Source organism: Penicillium psychrofluorescens (genome assembly GCF_964197705.1).
Source record: "Penicillium psychrofluorescens genome assembly, chromosome: 2".
NCBI lineage: Eukaryota > Fungi > Ascomycota > Eurotiomycetes > Eurotiales > Aspergillaceae > Penicillium > Penicillium psychrofluorescens.
This window is the reverse complement of record NC_133440.1, coordinates 4,368,858-4,383,150: the sequence shown is the minus strand read 5'-3', so window position 1 is coordinate 4,383,150 and position 14,293 is coordinate 4,368,858. Positions and strand designations below refer to the sequence as shown.

At 54.9% G+C, this 14,293-nt stretch overlaps 7 protein-coding genes across 7 annotated transcripts; 2 read left to right on the top strand and 5 right to left on the bottom strand.

The window, feature by feature from the left end:
* Nucleotides 1-570: 570 nt before the first annotated feature.
* PFLUO_LOCUS3817 (uncharacterized protein) lies at nucleotides 571-2,106 on the top strand (the record flags this gene model as incomplete). Its single annotated transcript, XM_073781103.1, has 3 exons — nucleotides 571-1,081; nucleotides 1,146-1,896; nucleotides 2,040-2,106. The coding sequence occupies 3 exons, from the start codon at nucleotides 571-573 to the stop codon at nucleotides 2,104-2,106; spliced, it is 1,329 nt and encodes a 442-aa protein (XP_073637892.1).
* Nucleotides 2,107-2,373: 267 nt separating this feature from the next.
* PFLUO_LOCUS3816 (phosphatidylinositol kinase- protein kinase tor1) lies at nucleotides 2,374-3,870 on the bottom strand (the record flags this gene model as incomplete). The annotated part of the gene is made up of 2 exons (XM_073781102.1): nucleotides 2,374-3,655; nucleotides 3,842-3,870. 2 exons carry the CDS (start codon nucleotides 3,868-3,870, stop codon nucleotides 2,374-2,376), a joined length of 1,311 nt encoding a protein of 436 aa, XP_073637891.1.
* A 533-nt stretch (nucleotides 3,871-4,403) lies between these two features.
* On the bottom strand, nucleotides 4,404-8,051 carry PFLUO_LOCUS3815 (assembly of actin patch protein; the record flags this gene model as incomplete). The annotated part of the gene is made up of 3 exons (XM_073781101.1): nucleotides 4,404-6,205; nucleotides 6,258-6,341; nucleotides 6,401-8,051. 3 exons carry the CDS (start codon nucleotides 8,049-8,051, stop codon nucleotides 4,404-4,406), a joined length of 3,537 nt encoding a protein of 1,178 aa, XP_073637890.1.
* Nucleotides 8,052-8,953: 902 nt separating this feature from the next.
* PFLUO_LOCUS3814 (uncharacterized protein) lies at nucleotides 8,954-9,970 on the top strand (the record flags this gene model as incomplete). The annotated part of the gene is made up of 1 exon (XM_073781100.1): nucleotides 8,954-9,970. One exon carries the CDS (start codon nucleotides 8,954-8,956, stop codon nucleotides 9,968-9,970), a length of 1,017 nt encoding a protein of 338 aa, XP_073637889.1.
* Nucleotides 9,971-10,467: 497 nt separating this feature from the next.
* Nucleotides 10,468-11,075, bottom strand: PFLUO_LOCUS3813 (40S ribosomal protein S17.e.B; the record flags this gene model as incomplete). Its single annotated transcript, XM_073781098.1, has 4 exons — nucleotides 10,468-10,548; nucleotides 10,612-10,809; nucleotides 10,865-10,990; nucleotides 11,055-11,075. 4 exons carry the CDS (start codon nucleotides 11,073-11,075, stop codon nucleotides 10,468-10,470), a joined length of 426 nt encoding a protein of 141 aa, XP_073637888.1.
* A 255-nt stretch (nucleotides 11,076-11,330) lies between these two features.
* Nucleotides 11,331-12,743, bottom strand: PFLUO_LOCUS3812 (uncharacterized protein; the record flags this gene model as incomplete). Its single annotated transcript, XM_073781097.1, has 1 exon — nucleotides 11,331-12,743. The coding sequence occupies one exon, from the start codon at nucleotides 12,741-12,743 to the stop codon at nucleotides 11,331-11,333; it is 1,413 nt and encodes a 470-aa protein (XP_073637887.1).
* Nucleotides 12,744-12,974: 231 nt separating this feature from the next.
* PFLUO_LOCUS3811 (methylglyoxal reductase (NADPH-dependent) gre2) lies at nucleotides 12,975-14,134 on the bottom strand (the record flags this gene model as incomplete). The annotated part of the gene is made up of 4 exons (XM_073781096.1): nucleotides 12,975-13,772; nucleotides 13,820-13,952; nucleotides 14,003-14,054; nucleotides 14,113-14,134. The coding sequence occupies 4 exons, from the start codon at nucleotides 14,132-14,134 to the stop codon at nucleotides 12,975-12,977; spliced, it is 1,005 nt and encodes a 334-aa protein (XP_073637886.1).
* Between the last annotated feature and the right edge of the window lie 159 nt (nucleotides 14,135-14,293).

The window sequence follows — 14,293 nt, the reverse complement described above, 5'->3', positions numbered from 1 at the left end:
TGATCCACTTGGGGTTCGTCTTTTTGTTGTAATTATAGATAAAGCGATTGGCAATGGCCCTTCAGTATCCTTCATGGTCCAATTATCCGGCAGTCAAATTATCATCTCCTCCTTTCCCCTAGAATTGATGCTATTCACAGCGCCATCCCTCCTTTGTCTATACAATAAAGTGGCTGTCCGTCATCTCAGGTCCACGCCAACCTCATGTCTTTCCTCTAGCCCAGCTTCTCGCTTCCACGTAAAGCTGAAAATATTCTTTGCACTGCGCCAGGATGGAGGCTATACATACTACAAATGTAAAGAAATTAAATTCGGGACGCACGCCTGACTCACCAGTCCCTATCCGTATACTTTGCATTCTGATCGTTAACTGAGGTGTACCCAAACAAGCCAAAAATAGTAACGTGATTTCTGACCCTTCCTCTTCATATCGACTTCCTTCCAAGGGCATTCCTCTGCACCACAACAATGTCTGTAGCCAGACACCTAGTCAGATCAATAGCATATCGACAACCCCATTTCCTCCAAGCGCGACTGATTTCAAACACCAACAGAAACATTGTGAACCCAATGGAGCCTAGCAAAGTCAAGTACGAATATGTCGATCCCGACGAAGTCGAGCGCCTGGACTACTACGTTCCCGGCGGCTACCACCCGGTCCAAATTGGCGACAGATTTCACGACGGCCGGTATGTGATTGTTCATAAACTCGGATTCGGTCGATCTGCCACAACGTGGCTGGCAGAAGACAAGCAGGATAGTCGACTCGTTGCTCTTAAGATCTCCACTGCGGAATCAGCCGAGCGAACAGTGCACGAATCGCAAGTTCTGACACGGCTGGGGCAGGCCAAATCACGACTCCCTGGAAAGGCTGTGGTGCAGACCCTGCTTGATTCTTTTCCCTTGTCGGGACCGAATGGCCGCCATCGATGTTTGGTCATGGATGCTGCAAGGATCAATATTGATGAAGCTAAAGAGGCAGCATACCATCGTCTGCTTCATCTCCCGGCCTCGAGAGCTATTGCCGCACAGCTTGTACTTGGGGTTCAATTTGTCCATTCCCAGGGAATTGTTCATGGTGGTATGTCTGTCTCTGAAGCTCCCAGTGACGTGGAATCGAAGAATCTCACAGAATGAACATACAGATCTTCACCTTGGAAATGTTCTCCTTCGCCTCCCACACAGTCTGCAGCATATGACCCGTAAGCAGCTATATGAAAAGACTGGCGAACCCGCAAAGGAACCTGTGGTTCGTTGTGATGGTGCACCTCTTGGCCATGGAGTTCCCTCAGAACTCATTGTCCCCCTCTGGCTCGGACTTGGAAGCGACGAAATCACTTTGACCGATTCTCCTATCATGCTTGCCGATTTCGGAGAAGCATTTGATCCCTCTATCACAAAGACCTTCACCTGTCATACGCCGCACCTGCTTGCACCCCCAGAAGCGTTTTTCGCAGGGCCCGCGATGGACGACCATCTTTCCTTTCCAGCTGATATATGGACACTTGCATGCACCATCTGGGACATCCTAGGACCCGCACCCCCCTTTGAAGTGTTTGTCCCTACTCTTGATAGTGTCACAAGGGAACATGTCGAGACGTTTGGCAAACTACCCGATCGGTGGTGGGGGAAGTGGGCGAACCGGAACAACTGGTTTGATGAAGACGGACGTAAAAACGTCAAGGAAAATCTGAGGCAACATTACAGCAACAGCGCTAGGGGCTGGGATCAACGGTTTCCGGCATGCATACGGGGTGCACGACGGCGAGTAAGCAAGGCGGAGGAGACGGACTTTGAGGTCTTCGAGCAAGATGAGGAGAAAGCCTTTGGTGATATGGCCAAGTCGATGTTAATGCTTGAGCCGGGACAGAGGGCTACAATTGAGGATGTAGTGAGGTGCGAGTGGATGCAGAGATGGGGGTTACCCGCGCTGCAGAGGATGGAAGAGAAAGTGAGGGAGGAAGAGACTCGAGTTTTACATAAGAATTCATGATAATACGTTCTTATCTGCCTTTTTTGATGCTGACTGCTCTGCTCAGCTTCGTGCGAGCTGCCGTTTCCTATCCAGCGACAGCCCAGGTTGGTACATCTTTAGGCCGTCGGTGATATAAGCGTGCAACCCCCCGAGAACGAAAAGACTCGCAACACTCAACAATAGCAGTATTTGCATGGTCTGGGTAGAAATATGAAGTGTGCATGACAATAAGAGGAATATCCATTGAACTAATATCCATAAAGGTATTAGAATCCACAGCCACAAGCTGGGAAAGTTGACACCAAATACTAAGAAGCAAAGGCATATGTCCTTGCACGAGACGAGGAAAGGTTCGTTATGAAAAAAAGAAAGAACCAACGACGTGAACGATGAACCTCTCAATCCGCTTCAATCTTAGCATATCCACCACGCCCCCTCCGAATGCGTTCGTCCAAACTATCCTCCTGCGCGCGCTGATGCAGCTTCGAGACAAACCGGCCCTTATCCGAGCGCTGACGGTCATCAACCTCCTGCTGCTTCTTTTCTTCGGCGGAGATCTCAGCGATGCGGTCGCGGCGGATATGCTCCATTTCGCTGGCGTTGGATTGCATCTCTGCCAGCTTGCGGCGGCGCTCTTCGTCTAGATCTTTCTGGTTCGGTGCGGGTCTGCCGTTCTTGGGGATGTTGTTGGATGGTGCAGAAGCACGGTCTCTGTCTCGCCGGTTGTTGTTGTTGTTGTTCTTGTTGCCGTTGTTAGAGTACTCGCGGTTGTTCCGGTCTTGCGTTGGACGCGGAGATGGTGAGCGTCGCCGCGTATCTGAGTCGCGTCGTTCATCGCGGGGGCGGTTAGAATATGAGTCGCGTCTTTCGCGGTGGTCTCGACGATCTCGTTCACGGTCTCGATCACGGTCGTCTCGATGGTCACGATCATCTCGACGGGCTCTGTCGCTGTCCCTCCTGTCACGGTCCCGATCACGATCTTCTCCGCGCCGTCGGTCATCTCGACGTTCACGGTCTCGCTCACTCCTGTGTGGACGGTGCGACGACCTCTCCGGCGAAGCAGGCGACCTCGACCGATGACGGTGCGACGAGCGGTGGTGGTGCCGATGCCGACGATCATCCTCGGCCTCATCACTGTATCGTCTGCGCTTGGAATGGCGATCCCGTTCACGCCCGGAATCACGACCGCCACGTTTCTCCTCCCTCTCCTTCCTCCTCACCTGCTCCTTAACCGCAGCTTCATAAGCCGCCTGCTCCCTCTTCTTAACCTCCAGCAACGGATCATTCATAACCTTCGTCATGGTATCCCTCGCCGAAAGCACGCCAGGAGTAGGAGCAGCACCGTCTGCTCCATTCGCAACATCCGCCCCCTTCTCCAACTTCTTAGTGTCCGTATCATTCTTCAGCAAGACCCCATCAATCCTCCGCTTGCCAAGTAAGTACCCCTCCATCTCCTCAGTATACTGGCCCGTCGCACCTGAGGGCGCCTGATACATCCAATCAACGCGGCTCTGCTGCTTGCCCTTGCCGGAGGATTCTTGCAGACGTTGCAGCTCTTGGATCTGGCGCTCTTCTTCACGCTCGCGCCGAAGCTGGTCGATCCGTTTGCGCTCATCGAGGGCTTTCTTTTCCTCGGCCCAGACGCGCTCTTGGTTGCGCAGTAGCGAGGGATGCCATGATCTGGTGGGGGTATGGTGGTTAGCTTTTTGAGTTTGCGAAGAGACGGAGAGAGAGAGAGAGAGAGAGAGAGAGAGAGAGAGAGAGAGAGAGAGAGAGAGAGAGAGAGAGAGAGAGAGAGAGAGAGAGAGAGAGAGAGAGAGATAAAAGAGAGAGGGAATAAGCAGGGATGGCGTTCAGAGTACTCACTTCTTCAGGTTCAGATCACCGCCACCCATTTTAAAGTCTGTGGTGCTAATGAGAGACGAGGGGTGGGAGAAAAGCTGACGGTTGGGTTGGGTTGGAGAAGTTGCGATAGTCGCCCGATACGGAAATGGGATAAGCGCCACTGCTGCCTCAGGCTAACGAATCATGTGACCTGCATCAACCCGGGGAAATGGACTGAAATCATGTACATCGAGATAAATTCGATTCACTAACACACACACCTGTGAAGACTAAAGCGAAAGGAAGATCTCGGTGGAGCCAGAGCACAACCAAGTATAGGTAGAGTCATGCAAAAATTTACCACATGAAAGAAAAGGAAAAGAAGAACGCTCGCTCAATTCTCCGTGACACAAAAAAGACATCTTTGCTGCTTTCTCCCCCATTACCCACCCGGCAGCAGCGGGGTGACCCCCTAGATACAAGGGGACACGAAGAAGACAGAAAGAACAAGAAGAAAATAGACAGGAGAGAGAAGAGCCATATTCCACTCATACAACCACAATCCCCACCCAATCACCGATGTAGAACAAACAAGAATGAGGACTTATTTGCTGGTCTCCCAGCCCACCCAGTTGCGCGACATCACGCGCCACACTTTGCACTCGCCACTGCGCAGGTCACCCAGCTTGAAGCTTTCCATCTTGACCTTCTTGCTCTCGCGACCCTGTTCCCAGGCCCGGATCTTCTTCTTTGTACCGTCCCAGTCAACGACAACGCCGACGTGGTCCGGCTTGCCCACCTCGGTACTGTACTTCTGGTGCATCGTGCCGCGGTGTCCCTGGAACCGGGCATTGCGGAAGCTGACGATGTCACCGGCGCGGATCTCGTCGTTCTGGGAGACAGACGCGTTGGCCAGGTTCGAGTAGACCAATGCGCCATAGGCTCGTGTGCCGACGGGGAGTAGCGCATCAGGCAGTGGGCTGAGCAGATGCTGAACCAATCCGAAGGGAGTACCGTCAGCCACCGTTGTGTTTTGGATTGAATTGATGGCTTCGGAGATTCGGGTGCCGAGCTGGATGTGCGCCTCTTCTAGCTGGTCCTGACGGGGCTGGAGAGGCGGGGGTTCCTGACGCTGCTCCAGTGTGGCGTCTGCAGGGTTTTTGACATCGAATTGCACCGTCACCACGGTCTGAGAATAATCAAGGAACAGCACATAGACATCCTTGGACACCGTTGTCTTGCCACCTCGCTTCGTGGAGGAAGACTCTTCGACCTCATAGAGAAGATCTTTGCGGTTCTGGAAAGCTGGCGGAGGGGTATTGGGCTGAGTCCACCAAAGGGTACTCTCAGCAAGATCAACGTCCTGGGCAATGCATCCCTGGTCCACAGACGGACGAGAAACATCCATAGATCGCCGGACGCTAGGCTGGGCTCTCATAAAATCCATAGACTGACGCTGGCTTCGAGATGCGGATGGAGACGGAACGGCTGGAGCTTGGCTCGGCGGCGGCGGTGGCGGTGCGAGAGGCCGTTTCTCACGTTGCGCTGTAGAGTAGCTTTGCGGGCTCTGCACGGGAGAAGCATCGTACAGATCATCCTCGTCATCGGCGGCCGGTGCTTGCGGAATCGGAGGAGGAGGTGCCTCTGGTCGCCGACCCTGAGGAAGAAGCGGTGGAGTAGCCAGGCCGTGTTGAGGGGCAGCGTAGTTGAAAGGATCGTACTCCTCGTCATCACCAGCCGATGACTCCTTGTGCGGCGGCGGCGGAGGCGGTCCTCTAGGCGTGTCGATGGAGGCGCGAGCATTTCGCGGTGGCTGGCTCGGAGGAGGTGGTGGGACTGCCCTGGGGGCAGTTGGAGGCGGCGGTGGAGCCGTGCGGGTTTCCTGGGGGGGTTGGGGGGAGTGGAGAGAATGGTCATCGGTGATCATGCCATCATCGAAGCTGGAGTCACGCTCGTGGGACTTCAGTGCATCCTTGAACTTCGCTGAGGACGCAATATCGGTGTCATAATCTCCGTCGTACTCCGTGACCTCGCCTTCTGCTTCCTCGCCTGCCTGCCGGGGTGCGGAGATGGCACTACCGCGACTATCAGTAGTGGACCGGCGGCGTAGCTGATCCCGGGGTGGTGGGGGAAGAGCGCGGCCCTGCGATGGTGGCATAGGCGGATTTTGCGGGATGGGAGGAGGGGGGCGACTAAGTCTCTTGTCCTTCTCCGTAGTTGGAGTTGAAACGGTAGACGGCGTGTCGTAGACTGAGGAACGACGGGAGTCAAGGTGGTCAGGGATTGCTGGTGCGGGAACTGCTGGGGGAGCAGCGCTCAACGAAAGATTCTTCGTATGCACAGAAAGCTCATCATCGGACTCATCTCCAGTGTCTGTGGGTTTAGGGAGCGGAGGAGCCGGTCGACCTGGTACTAAACGTAAGCATTTCCACATGGGAAAGGAGTGGGCATGACCTACTTCCAGGAACTGGCGGAGGAGACGCAGGATGCTCAACTGGCACAGGTGGGACGGGGCGGGAGTCTCTGGGTGGTGGGGCGGGAGCTGTGCATTATGCTAGGTTAGCTGGCCATACGACAAAACAGTTATACAAAGCAACTTACCGCGAGACGGAGGAACTGGTGGAGCCCGGTCAGTAGACCTACGAGGCAGAGCACCCTCGTGGACCGTATCTTCCACGTCAGCAACCTCATATGCAGGATGCTGCTCAGAGACAGGGGTTGCCAAGGGTTCTGCTTCTTCCTTCTCGACATCGTCAGGCTTGCCGCCCATGTTCATCCCAGGCATTGGAACCATAGGGACCGGGGGAGCATTGGTAGGAGAGGTAACCTCGGGCTCTCCAAGTCTCTTCTCCGATTCGCCAGGAGTCTTTGGCTTGCGAGCTCCAGGAGCAGGCATGCCACCGGGAGGTCCGAAGAGACCCATCATACCCATACCACCGCTCATCTTGGCCATGCGGTTTCGCAGTTCCATCCGGCGTCGGGTTTCGGGGTCCATATCTTCCTCCTCCTCTTCTTCTTCGCCGGTCTCCTCTTCAACATCCGCCTCGTCGCCTTGCTGTTCAACAGAGAGAGACGATGGCTGACGCTGGATGCTTGCATGAGAACGCTCCTCCTCCTCCTCCTTGCTGGTGGAAGTTTCTCCAGCATCCTCGGAGTCTGCTGCAGCAGAATAGTCGGCATCATTGGTATCACTGACCATCTCCTCTGGCGGCGAAAAGGGCGTGGGCACTTGGGGAGCAGGAGCACTACCCCTCAAAGTATCAACGCTAGGATCACGCGCAGCCCCCGAAGCTTCAGTTGTTTCAGGTTCTTCAAGTTCCTCTCCAGGCGTCGCTGGTACAGCCGGTTCCTCAGTCTGCTTCTTCGGAGGAGGTCGCGGCTTTTCTTTCTTCGCCGCATCCGCACGACGTTGAGCCTGTTCCAGCTGTTGTTTTTGCAGGAGCGCAATCCTATCCTTAAGACTGGTGGGTTTGGGCTGATCTTCTTCGCTCTCCGCCGGCGCTTCAGCTGGAAGCGGGGGCGGCGGCCGGCTCTCAGAGACGGCAGGCTCGCGAGCAATTTGTTCCTGGACTTGAGGGTCTTCCTCCCGCTTGTATATTTTGGGGGCAGGTTCCCTTGGTGGAGGGACGTAGGAATCCTTGCTGGGAGGAGCCGGCACAAATGGTTTCTTAATGAAGGACGACGATGAGCCGCCGGGCTTGAAAGGTGTCACTGGTGCCGCGGCGGGCTTGTTGAACGCGGCAATGCGATCCTTGAACGACGAACCGCTCGGCTTCTCTGCGACAGCCGGAGGCGGGGGCTTCGAGGCTGTAATGGGTTGAGGGGCAGCCGGTTGTGCCGCCGGCGGCGACGAGGCCGCCTGCTGAGGAGATTGAGTAGGAGCTGGCTGGGGAGACGCAAGCTCTTCTGCGGCGGCCTGCTCCTCTACCTCTGGCTCCGGCAGCGAGCTGCTCTCCACGACAGGGGATTCCACGGGAGCCGGATCGGGCGGGGGAGCAGGCTCAGCCTCTTTCTTCGGCCTGGCCGGGCGCGATGGGCGCGGGGGAGCGGGCGGCTCATACCGCTCGACGAAGTTCTTGGGGAAAATACCTTCCTGCTTGGCCCCCGAGCCGTCTGTGTATACACCATAGTACCACTCAGCATCCTCCTCAGCGGTGACGGTCAGGACCTGACCAATCGGAAAGCTAAGGTCGTCATCATGGCCCGACGCATACTCGAAGACGGCTTTCACCGTGAACGGCGGGCTGGACATCTGGTCCGTTGGAACTCTCGCTCACGACGGGACTGAGAGGAGGGGGGAGGGGCAGAACAATGGGCGATGCGGAACAACCGGTGTGTAACGGTAGTCACTGGAGAGGGATGGCGGGCTGTACAAGACGAAGCACCAGATCTGAGACCTTGAGCATGCAGTAGGAGGATTAAATTGCTGTGTCACGGACGGAGTGAGGACAGTCAGCGTGGATGAAACATAGACGGGGGGTGCCTACCAGGAGAAATCACGGTGAGGGGGGGAGGGGGGAAGGGTGGATGGGATGGGGGAACAGTGGAAACACACCAGTTGAAACACAAAGGACCGAGCAGCCTTGGAGCAGGCCAGAGATTGTAAATCGGGGGAGGGAAGATGGGAGGGCCAGGGCGATGGAGAGGAAGGAGGGTGGAAGAGGATGGGGCAAGGAAGTAGTTAGTGAGGTGGTCGGTCGTCACTTGGCGGGATGAGATCCACTAGGGCAGATCGACTACGAACGCTGCTATTATTATTGTAGCGTTGGTTAGTTATAGGGACTCTGATTACACATGATCATAGTCCAAGAGGGATTTTTATTACCAGGATGGTCTGTCTGCCGGGTTCGTGCTCTATACCCCCCGTCCGTCAACCTTCCGAGGCCGACGTCACCAGATGTATATAAGAGTCGGGATGCGCGTCTCATTCGCAGAATGGAATGGACGAGAACTAATGCATAGTCCACTAGTTAAACTGAGTATTACCACCCAGACTGCCAGCTCAGCACCCAGCTCATTGGGCGCCCTCCATCACAATCCGGGGGAAATTCGCCTCTTTGCTCACGACCCAAACTTCTCACCTCGGCCACCTTTTCTCTCTTTTCCTCCAACCAACCAACCTAAACCATCCCATCCCACCCCCCATCGCCCACCATGACTACCCCTCCAGACCGAGCACAACAGTCCACCCTGAAAACCTCACTACCCACCGCCTACGCCGCCGTCAACGCACAGCAACCGCGCCCAGCACCACCCTCCGAACTCACTCCCGACGAGCAAGAAAAGTACCTCCTCGCCCGACCCGGCGCAACAGCCCAACACCTAGACATCGCCCTGCAGCACGCCCACCAAATCCAAGCCCAGAAAGACGCCGAGAACCTGATTCTCGACCGGATCCTGGACCTAGTCACGCTCCCGACCTCTCCATCCGCCGATCCCGCCGCACCCTCCGCCGAAGACGCGCGCACCTTCAAAGCAGCCCTGGTCCCCTTCCGCCCCAGCGACTACGACAACCTGACCCTGGAGCGGAACTACGACCAGCTCTGCGGCTACGGACTCTGTCCGCGCAGACATCGCAAGGAGGAGTGTGGTCCCGGGTCGCAAGGTAGTTTCAAGTTCAAATGGGGTGCCAAGGGGAGTGGGCCTGGTGGCCGTGGACGCAGTATGGATATCGTCCCGCAGGAGAAGTTGGAGAAGTGGTGCTCTGATGATTGTGCGGAGAGGGCGCTGTTCATTCGGGTGCAGCTTGCTGAGGAGCCGGTTTGGGAGAGGCGCGCGGGGGATAAGCGGAATAGGAATATTCTGCTCCTGGAGGAGGCGCGTGCGAAGCGAATGCAAGAGACGGCTGCTGCTGCGACTACAGGCTCATCTTCAAAGGATGTGCAGGGGAAGGAAGATGTTACGGCGGAATTGGATTTGGGCAACTTGACGTTGCAGGATACCAATCGCGGGAAGGAACTTGCTCTGGAGCGTGGTGATGCTGGTCTTGTATTCCGGGATGGTCGTGTGGATGTTCAGATCAAGGAAAAGGAACGTGAGCTGCATCATCCAGTTGCTGCTCCTCAGCTGCGGCCGGAGGATGCCGCTGGAGGTTCCATTGAGGGCTATGTGCCTTCGGAGGACCGGGGCAAGCAGCCAGCAGATGATGGAGACGTGCTCGATCAGATTTGAGACGGCGAAGGCCGTGGCATAGCATTTGAGCATTGCGATGCTCTCGGGCGTTTTTACTTTTTGCCATTGCTTTTGTTTTTATACCCAGGAGGCAGCAATGTGTACATTCGAAACCCTACATCTCTACAAATGACAATTCGGTATTGTTTTGCAGAACCTGCATAGAAAAATGCAAAGTCCTCGCCAACAGCGGGTCTTCTTCAGACAGGCCATCAGGCTGCTGAATCCTACGTATATCTGCCAGCGAGACAGACACGGAAAGGAAGAGTGATTGGCAATCAAGCGTCAACCCTCATGTAGAGAGAATCAGCGACACCGATCTCAGAGAATCATAGTTTTCATTCCTCATCTGTGCATAGCCTCCATTCTTAGAACCTAAGATAAGTCGAGCTAAGACACGCAAGCCAGTTGGTTATCGGATAAACGCCAGGAGTTGACCGAACAGAGACAAGACATGAATTTGGTTTTTTTTTGTTGCGGGTAGGGTGTGGGTGCGTTTAGCGGGGACCGAAGCGACGAGGGCGCTCAGCAACCTGCTGCTGGCTGACGGTGACGACGTTGACCTTGAGGTTGTCGAACTGTAGAGATTGTCATTTAGTAAATGCGGGTTTAGAAAGTGTAGGGGGTTGGGGTTGACTTACGCCCATCGACTTGAGCAGATCCTTGGTCTCGTTGTCGACGTCCAGCTGGCCGGACTCGGTCTGGGAGACGTCGAGAGCGGAGATCTCGGGGACGTACTGGTCCTTGCGCTCACGCTCCTCCTCCTGGAGCTTGAAGGAGATACCGCGGACGGGGCCACGCTGGATACGCTTCATCAGGTGGGTGGTGTAACCAGCGATCTAGTCAAAAAAGTCAGTTATGGCAGATCATAATATGGGACTGTGTGTTTCTCACCTTGTTGCGAAGACGCTTCGACGCAATGATGGCGATCTCATCGCAGATGCGCTTGTTGGTCTCGAAGTCGAGAGTCAACTTGGGGTAGTAGCGCTCGATGATGACCTTGGCGGAGCGCTTGACGGTCTGGAGGAGAAGAAAATATTAGAGGGGTGTTCAGTGGGTGAGTATTTCACGATAGTATGCTCACCTTAGTCCTGACGCGACCCATGTTGGCGGTTGTTGGCTGGATGAATGATCGGAGAGAGACAGACAGAGATCAGACTTGGATGGGTTTCGCTTGTGTGTGACCAGCCCTAGCCCTAATCGGTCACGTGAAGGGAGAGTGGTTACATAATTCGTGCCTGATAAATTAGGCATGAATATAGAGGACAAATGAAATGGAGGCTCGATTTAACTATATCACAACAGGAATAATGATGGGAGTGGCCCTACGCCACCAGTTCTAATAGTACAGTATTGTGCTCTAAGATCCAAGTTTCTCCACAAGGCTGCGAGCGACATCCTCCGTGCCCTTCATGGGCTGTCGAGTTGGTCGGTTCGCCGGAGTCATCCAACGCGCCTGGTTCAACGGGGTCCGGTCCAATCGAGGGACCCGACCGTGAGCACCACGGGCAACGTCTGAGACATTCGTGCCTTCGGGCGGCTTGTATTCTTCAACACCGTAAGGAAGTTTAGCCATTTCCGAGGCGCGATTAGACACTAGGCGGATTCGGCCAGCGGCATCAATGGAGGCCCGGATGGGACTGGCCCAGTACTTGGCACCGCCGGGGATGGATGCGTCAAAGGACATCAGGCCAGCCGGCATGTCGGTATGGAAGGTCATCCCGTTCAGATCCTCCACTGCAATACCACCCACACCCGCAACGGCCCTGGACGCCCGCCCCCTGAACCGGCCCTTTGGACGCAAGATGCGGGCCTGGACCGGCTTCTGGGTGACCTGCGGTCCGTACTTGGGGTGGTTGTATATCAGCGCGTGCGATCGCGAATATGACAGACCAGCAGAGGGATGTGTGCGCGGAGGACCGTTCTTAGCGTAGTCGATGGCTGCCAGACTGGTCCCGGGAGCCTCGTAAGCTGTGTTCGCAACGCGGTCATTGGGCCGATCCGGAGACGATGAAAGGTCCAACAATTTGAAGAGAACGGGTCCCATCTCGGTCGGGTTTGCGCGCAGGGTCTTGAGATACCGTCGGAAATCCTCTTCCGTGATGGTGGGAGATGCCAGCGTTTCCAAATCCTCTCCTTTGTCTTGGGCCTTCTTCCGGGCCTCGGCGATGCGCTTCTCAACCAATTGCTCACGCAGTTGACGCAGAAGCTCCGGCTTCCGACGGCTCACTGTGTTCAGGTAGGTTGCGAACTCGGCTTCCGTCAGTCCAGCCAGCCAAGGTCCGGTGTGTCGGTATTGCTTGACTCCCGGTTCGCCCAGGCCCTTGCTCGTCTCGGAGTTGTCGAGGGATTCTTCGAAGGGACTTCTGTGCTCCGGCATAACATTTGTCGCATATTTCATCTCGAAGGGGAGCGATATAGGCATGTGCAGCTCCTGGAACTTTTGAAGGGTAAGGGTGTGGTCCGTGGCAGAGTCAAAGTCGGTGACATGTTCATAGGTGTCAAGAGCGTTCAACCGGACAATCGGTCTTGAAGATTTTTCTGACGTCGACTTTGCCGGTAGCGCCCGCTTCAGACCCCAATCGCCCTTGGCTAGTGATGTTCGCGGTGTCACGATCGAGGCTCGGATCGGGTAAGGGAGCGTCGCGGTGTCGGATTCGCGGACAGCCTTGGACGTTGGCGGATCCTGAGGTGGGTTTAAGGCCGGCGGAAGGGCAAACAAACGAGACTTCCGCAAGAGATTCGCCGTTGGCGATAACCTGGCGGACGCCATCTTGCTGTGACGATGGAATTGGACCGATTGAGTCGGAGAGGAAAAGTTGAGGGTGTGGATCTGGCAGACCGTAGACACCAAACGCGCAGGTTTGGCAAGGGGAAGTAAATAAGGTCGTTAGTTCTCGTAGAGTATTTTGACCTTGCATCTCTTTACAAAGAGATAAAACAGAAATTTCTAAAATATTCGGAATTTATCTTTCGTGTATATGTATCTCCTCCATCTAACAATCTAAGCGCCAACAGCCTGCAATGAAGTAACCGTGTCTGAGACCGTCTCCTTCAGCGAGCGATATTTAAGCCCCAGCACCTCCTTGGATCTCGAGTTGTCAATGCCATAGATGTCGGAAGGCAGGTCATCGGGGGAGTCTTTGGGAGGAAGCTTCGACTCCAAATCTGGGTGGGTCTCACGGATGTTATCCGCCAGCGCCTTGTTGGAGTAAAAGCCAGCCGTGACAAAGAATCTCTGCCCGCCAGCCTCGGAGACTTCGATGGCTCGGACGTGTGCAAGTGCTACGTCCCGAACATCCACCCACAGGAACGTTCCCGTCGGGGTGAGGCCGTCCTTCATCTTGCCCTGGACGAGATCTCGCATGCGCTGGTTGGACGTATTGATGGCCTCGAGGGAGTTGAGGTAATGAACGATTGGTCCCAGCACGAGGGGCGGATTGATGGTGGCAATATCGAAATTGGGCTTTTCATTCTCGACAAAGTCCCAGGCTGCTTTCTCTGCAAAGGTCTTGCTAGCCCGATAGACATTGGAATGGTCCATGGCCTCATCCCAGGTGACCGGATTCCAGTTCTTTTCGCTGTAGAGCTTGGGATGCTTTTTCGGGTTCACAATTGCCGCAAAGGACGAGGTGATGACCACCCGCTTGACAGTTGGCGCGTAGGCTTTGATTGCTTTGAGGATTCCCGTGGTTCCATTGATTGCGGGGTCCAGGAAGTCTTTGCGCGGGTCTGCAACATTGAAATGGAAAGGGCTTGCAGTATGAAGGACATAGGTAAATGGAGGATTGGATTTGACAGCCTGTACAGGTTAGTATCCAGAAATGATAAAACAGAGTCAAGTGTTACCTCGTCAAAGGCACCATCCTTGGCGACATCTTCTACAACCACATAGGATAGCTTCTCCTTGGGCGTGTCGGGATGAGCATCGAGAATGCGCTTTCCCTTCTCTTCAGAACGAACTGTGACGACAGTATCGAAGCTGATTTTCCGGTCAGACTTGGTTATGTTGATTGAGAGAGGGGTTCATACCCATGCTGCAGCAGGATATCAACAATATGGGCGGCAATGAAGCCACTGCCTCCTGAGAATATAGTGAGCCAATGCCCACCAATCTAGGCCTAGAGCTGCATAGTGCATACCAGTCAAGAGTACCTTCACCATGATGATGTTTATGTTAAGAGTGTGAGAAGAAAGTTGGGAGGAAGGGAGACTTTGGCTTTATCTTCGTCATATTCCCCACTAGCGGGATTACAAATACCGCATTCCCGTTCCCTGGCTGTTTTGCCTGAATCCTATCATTGGATTCTGCCGATAGATCTG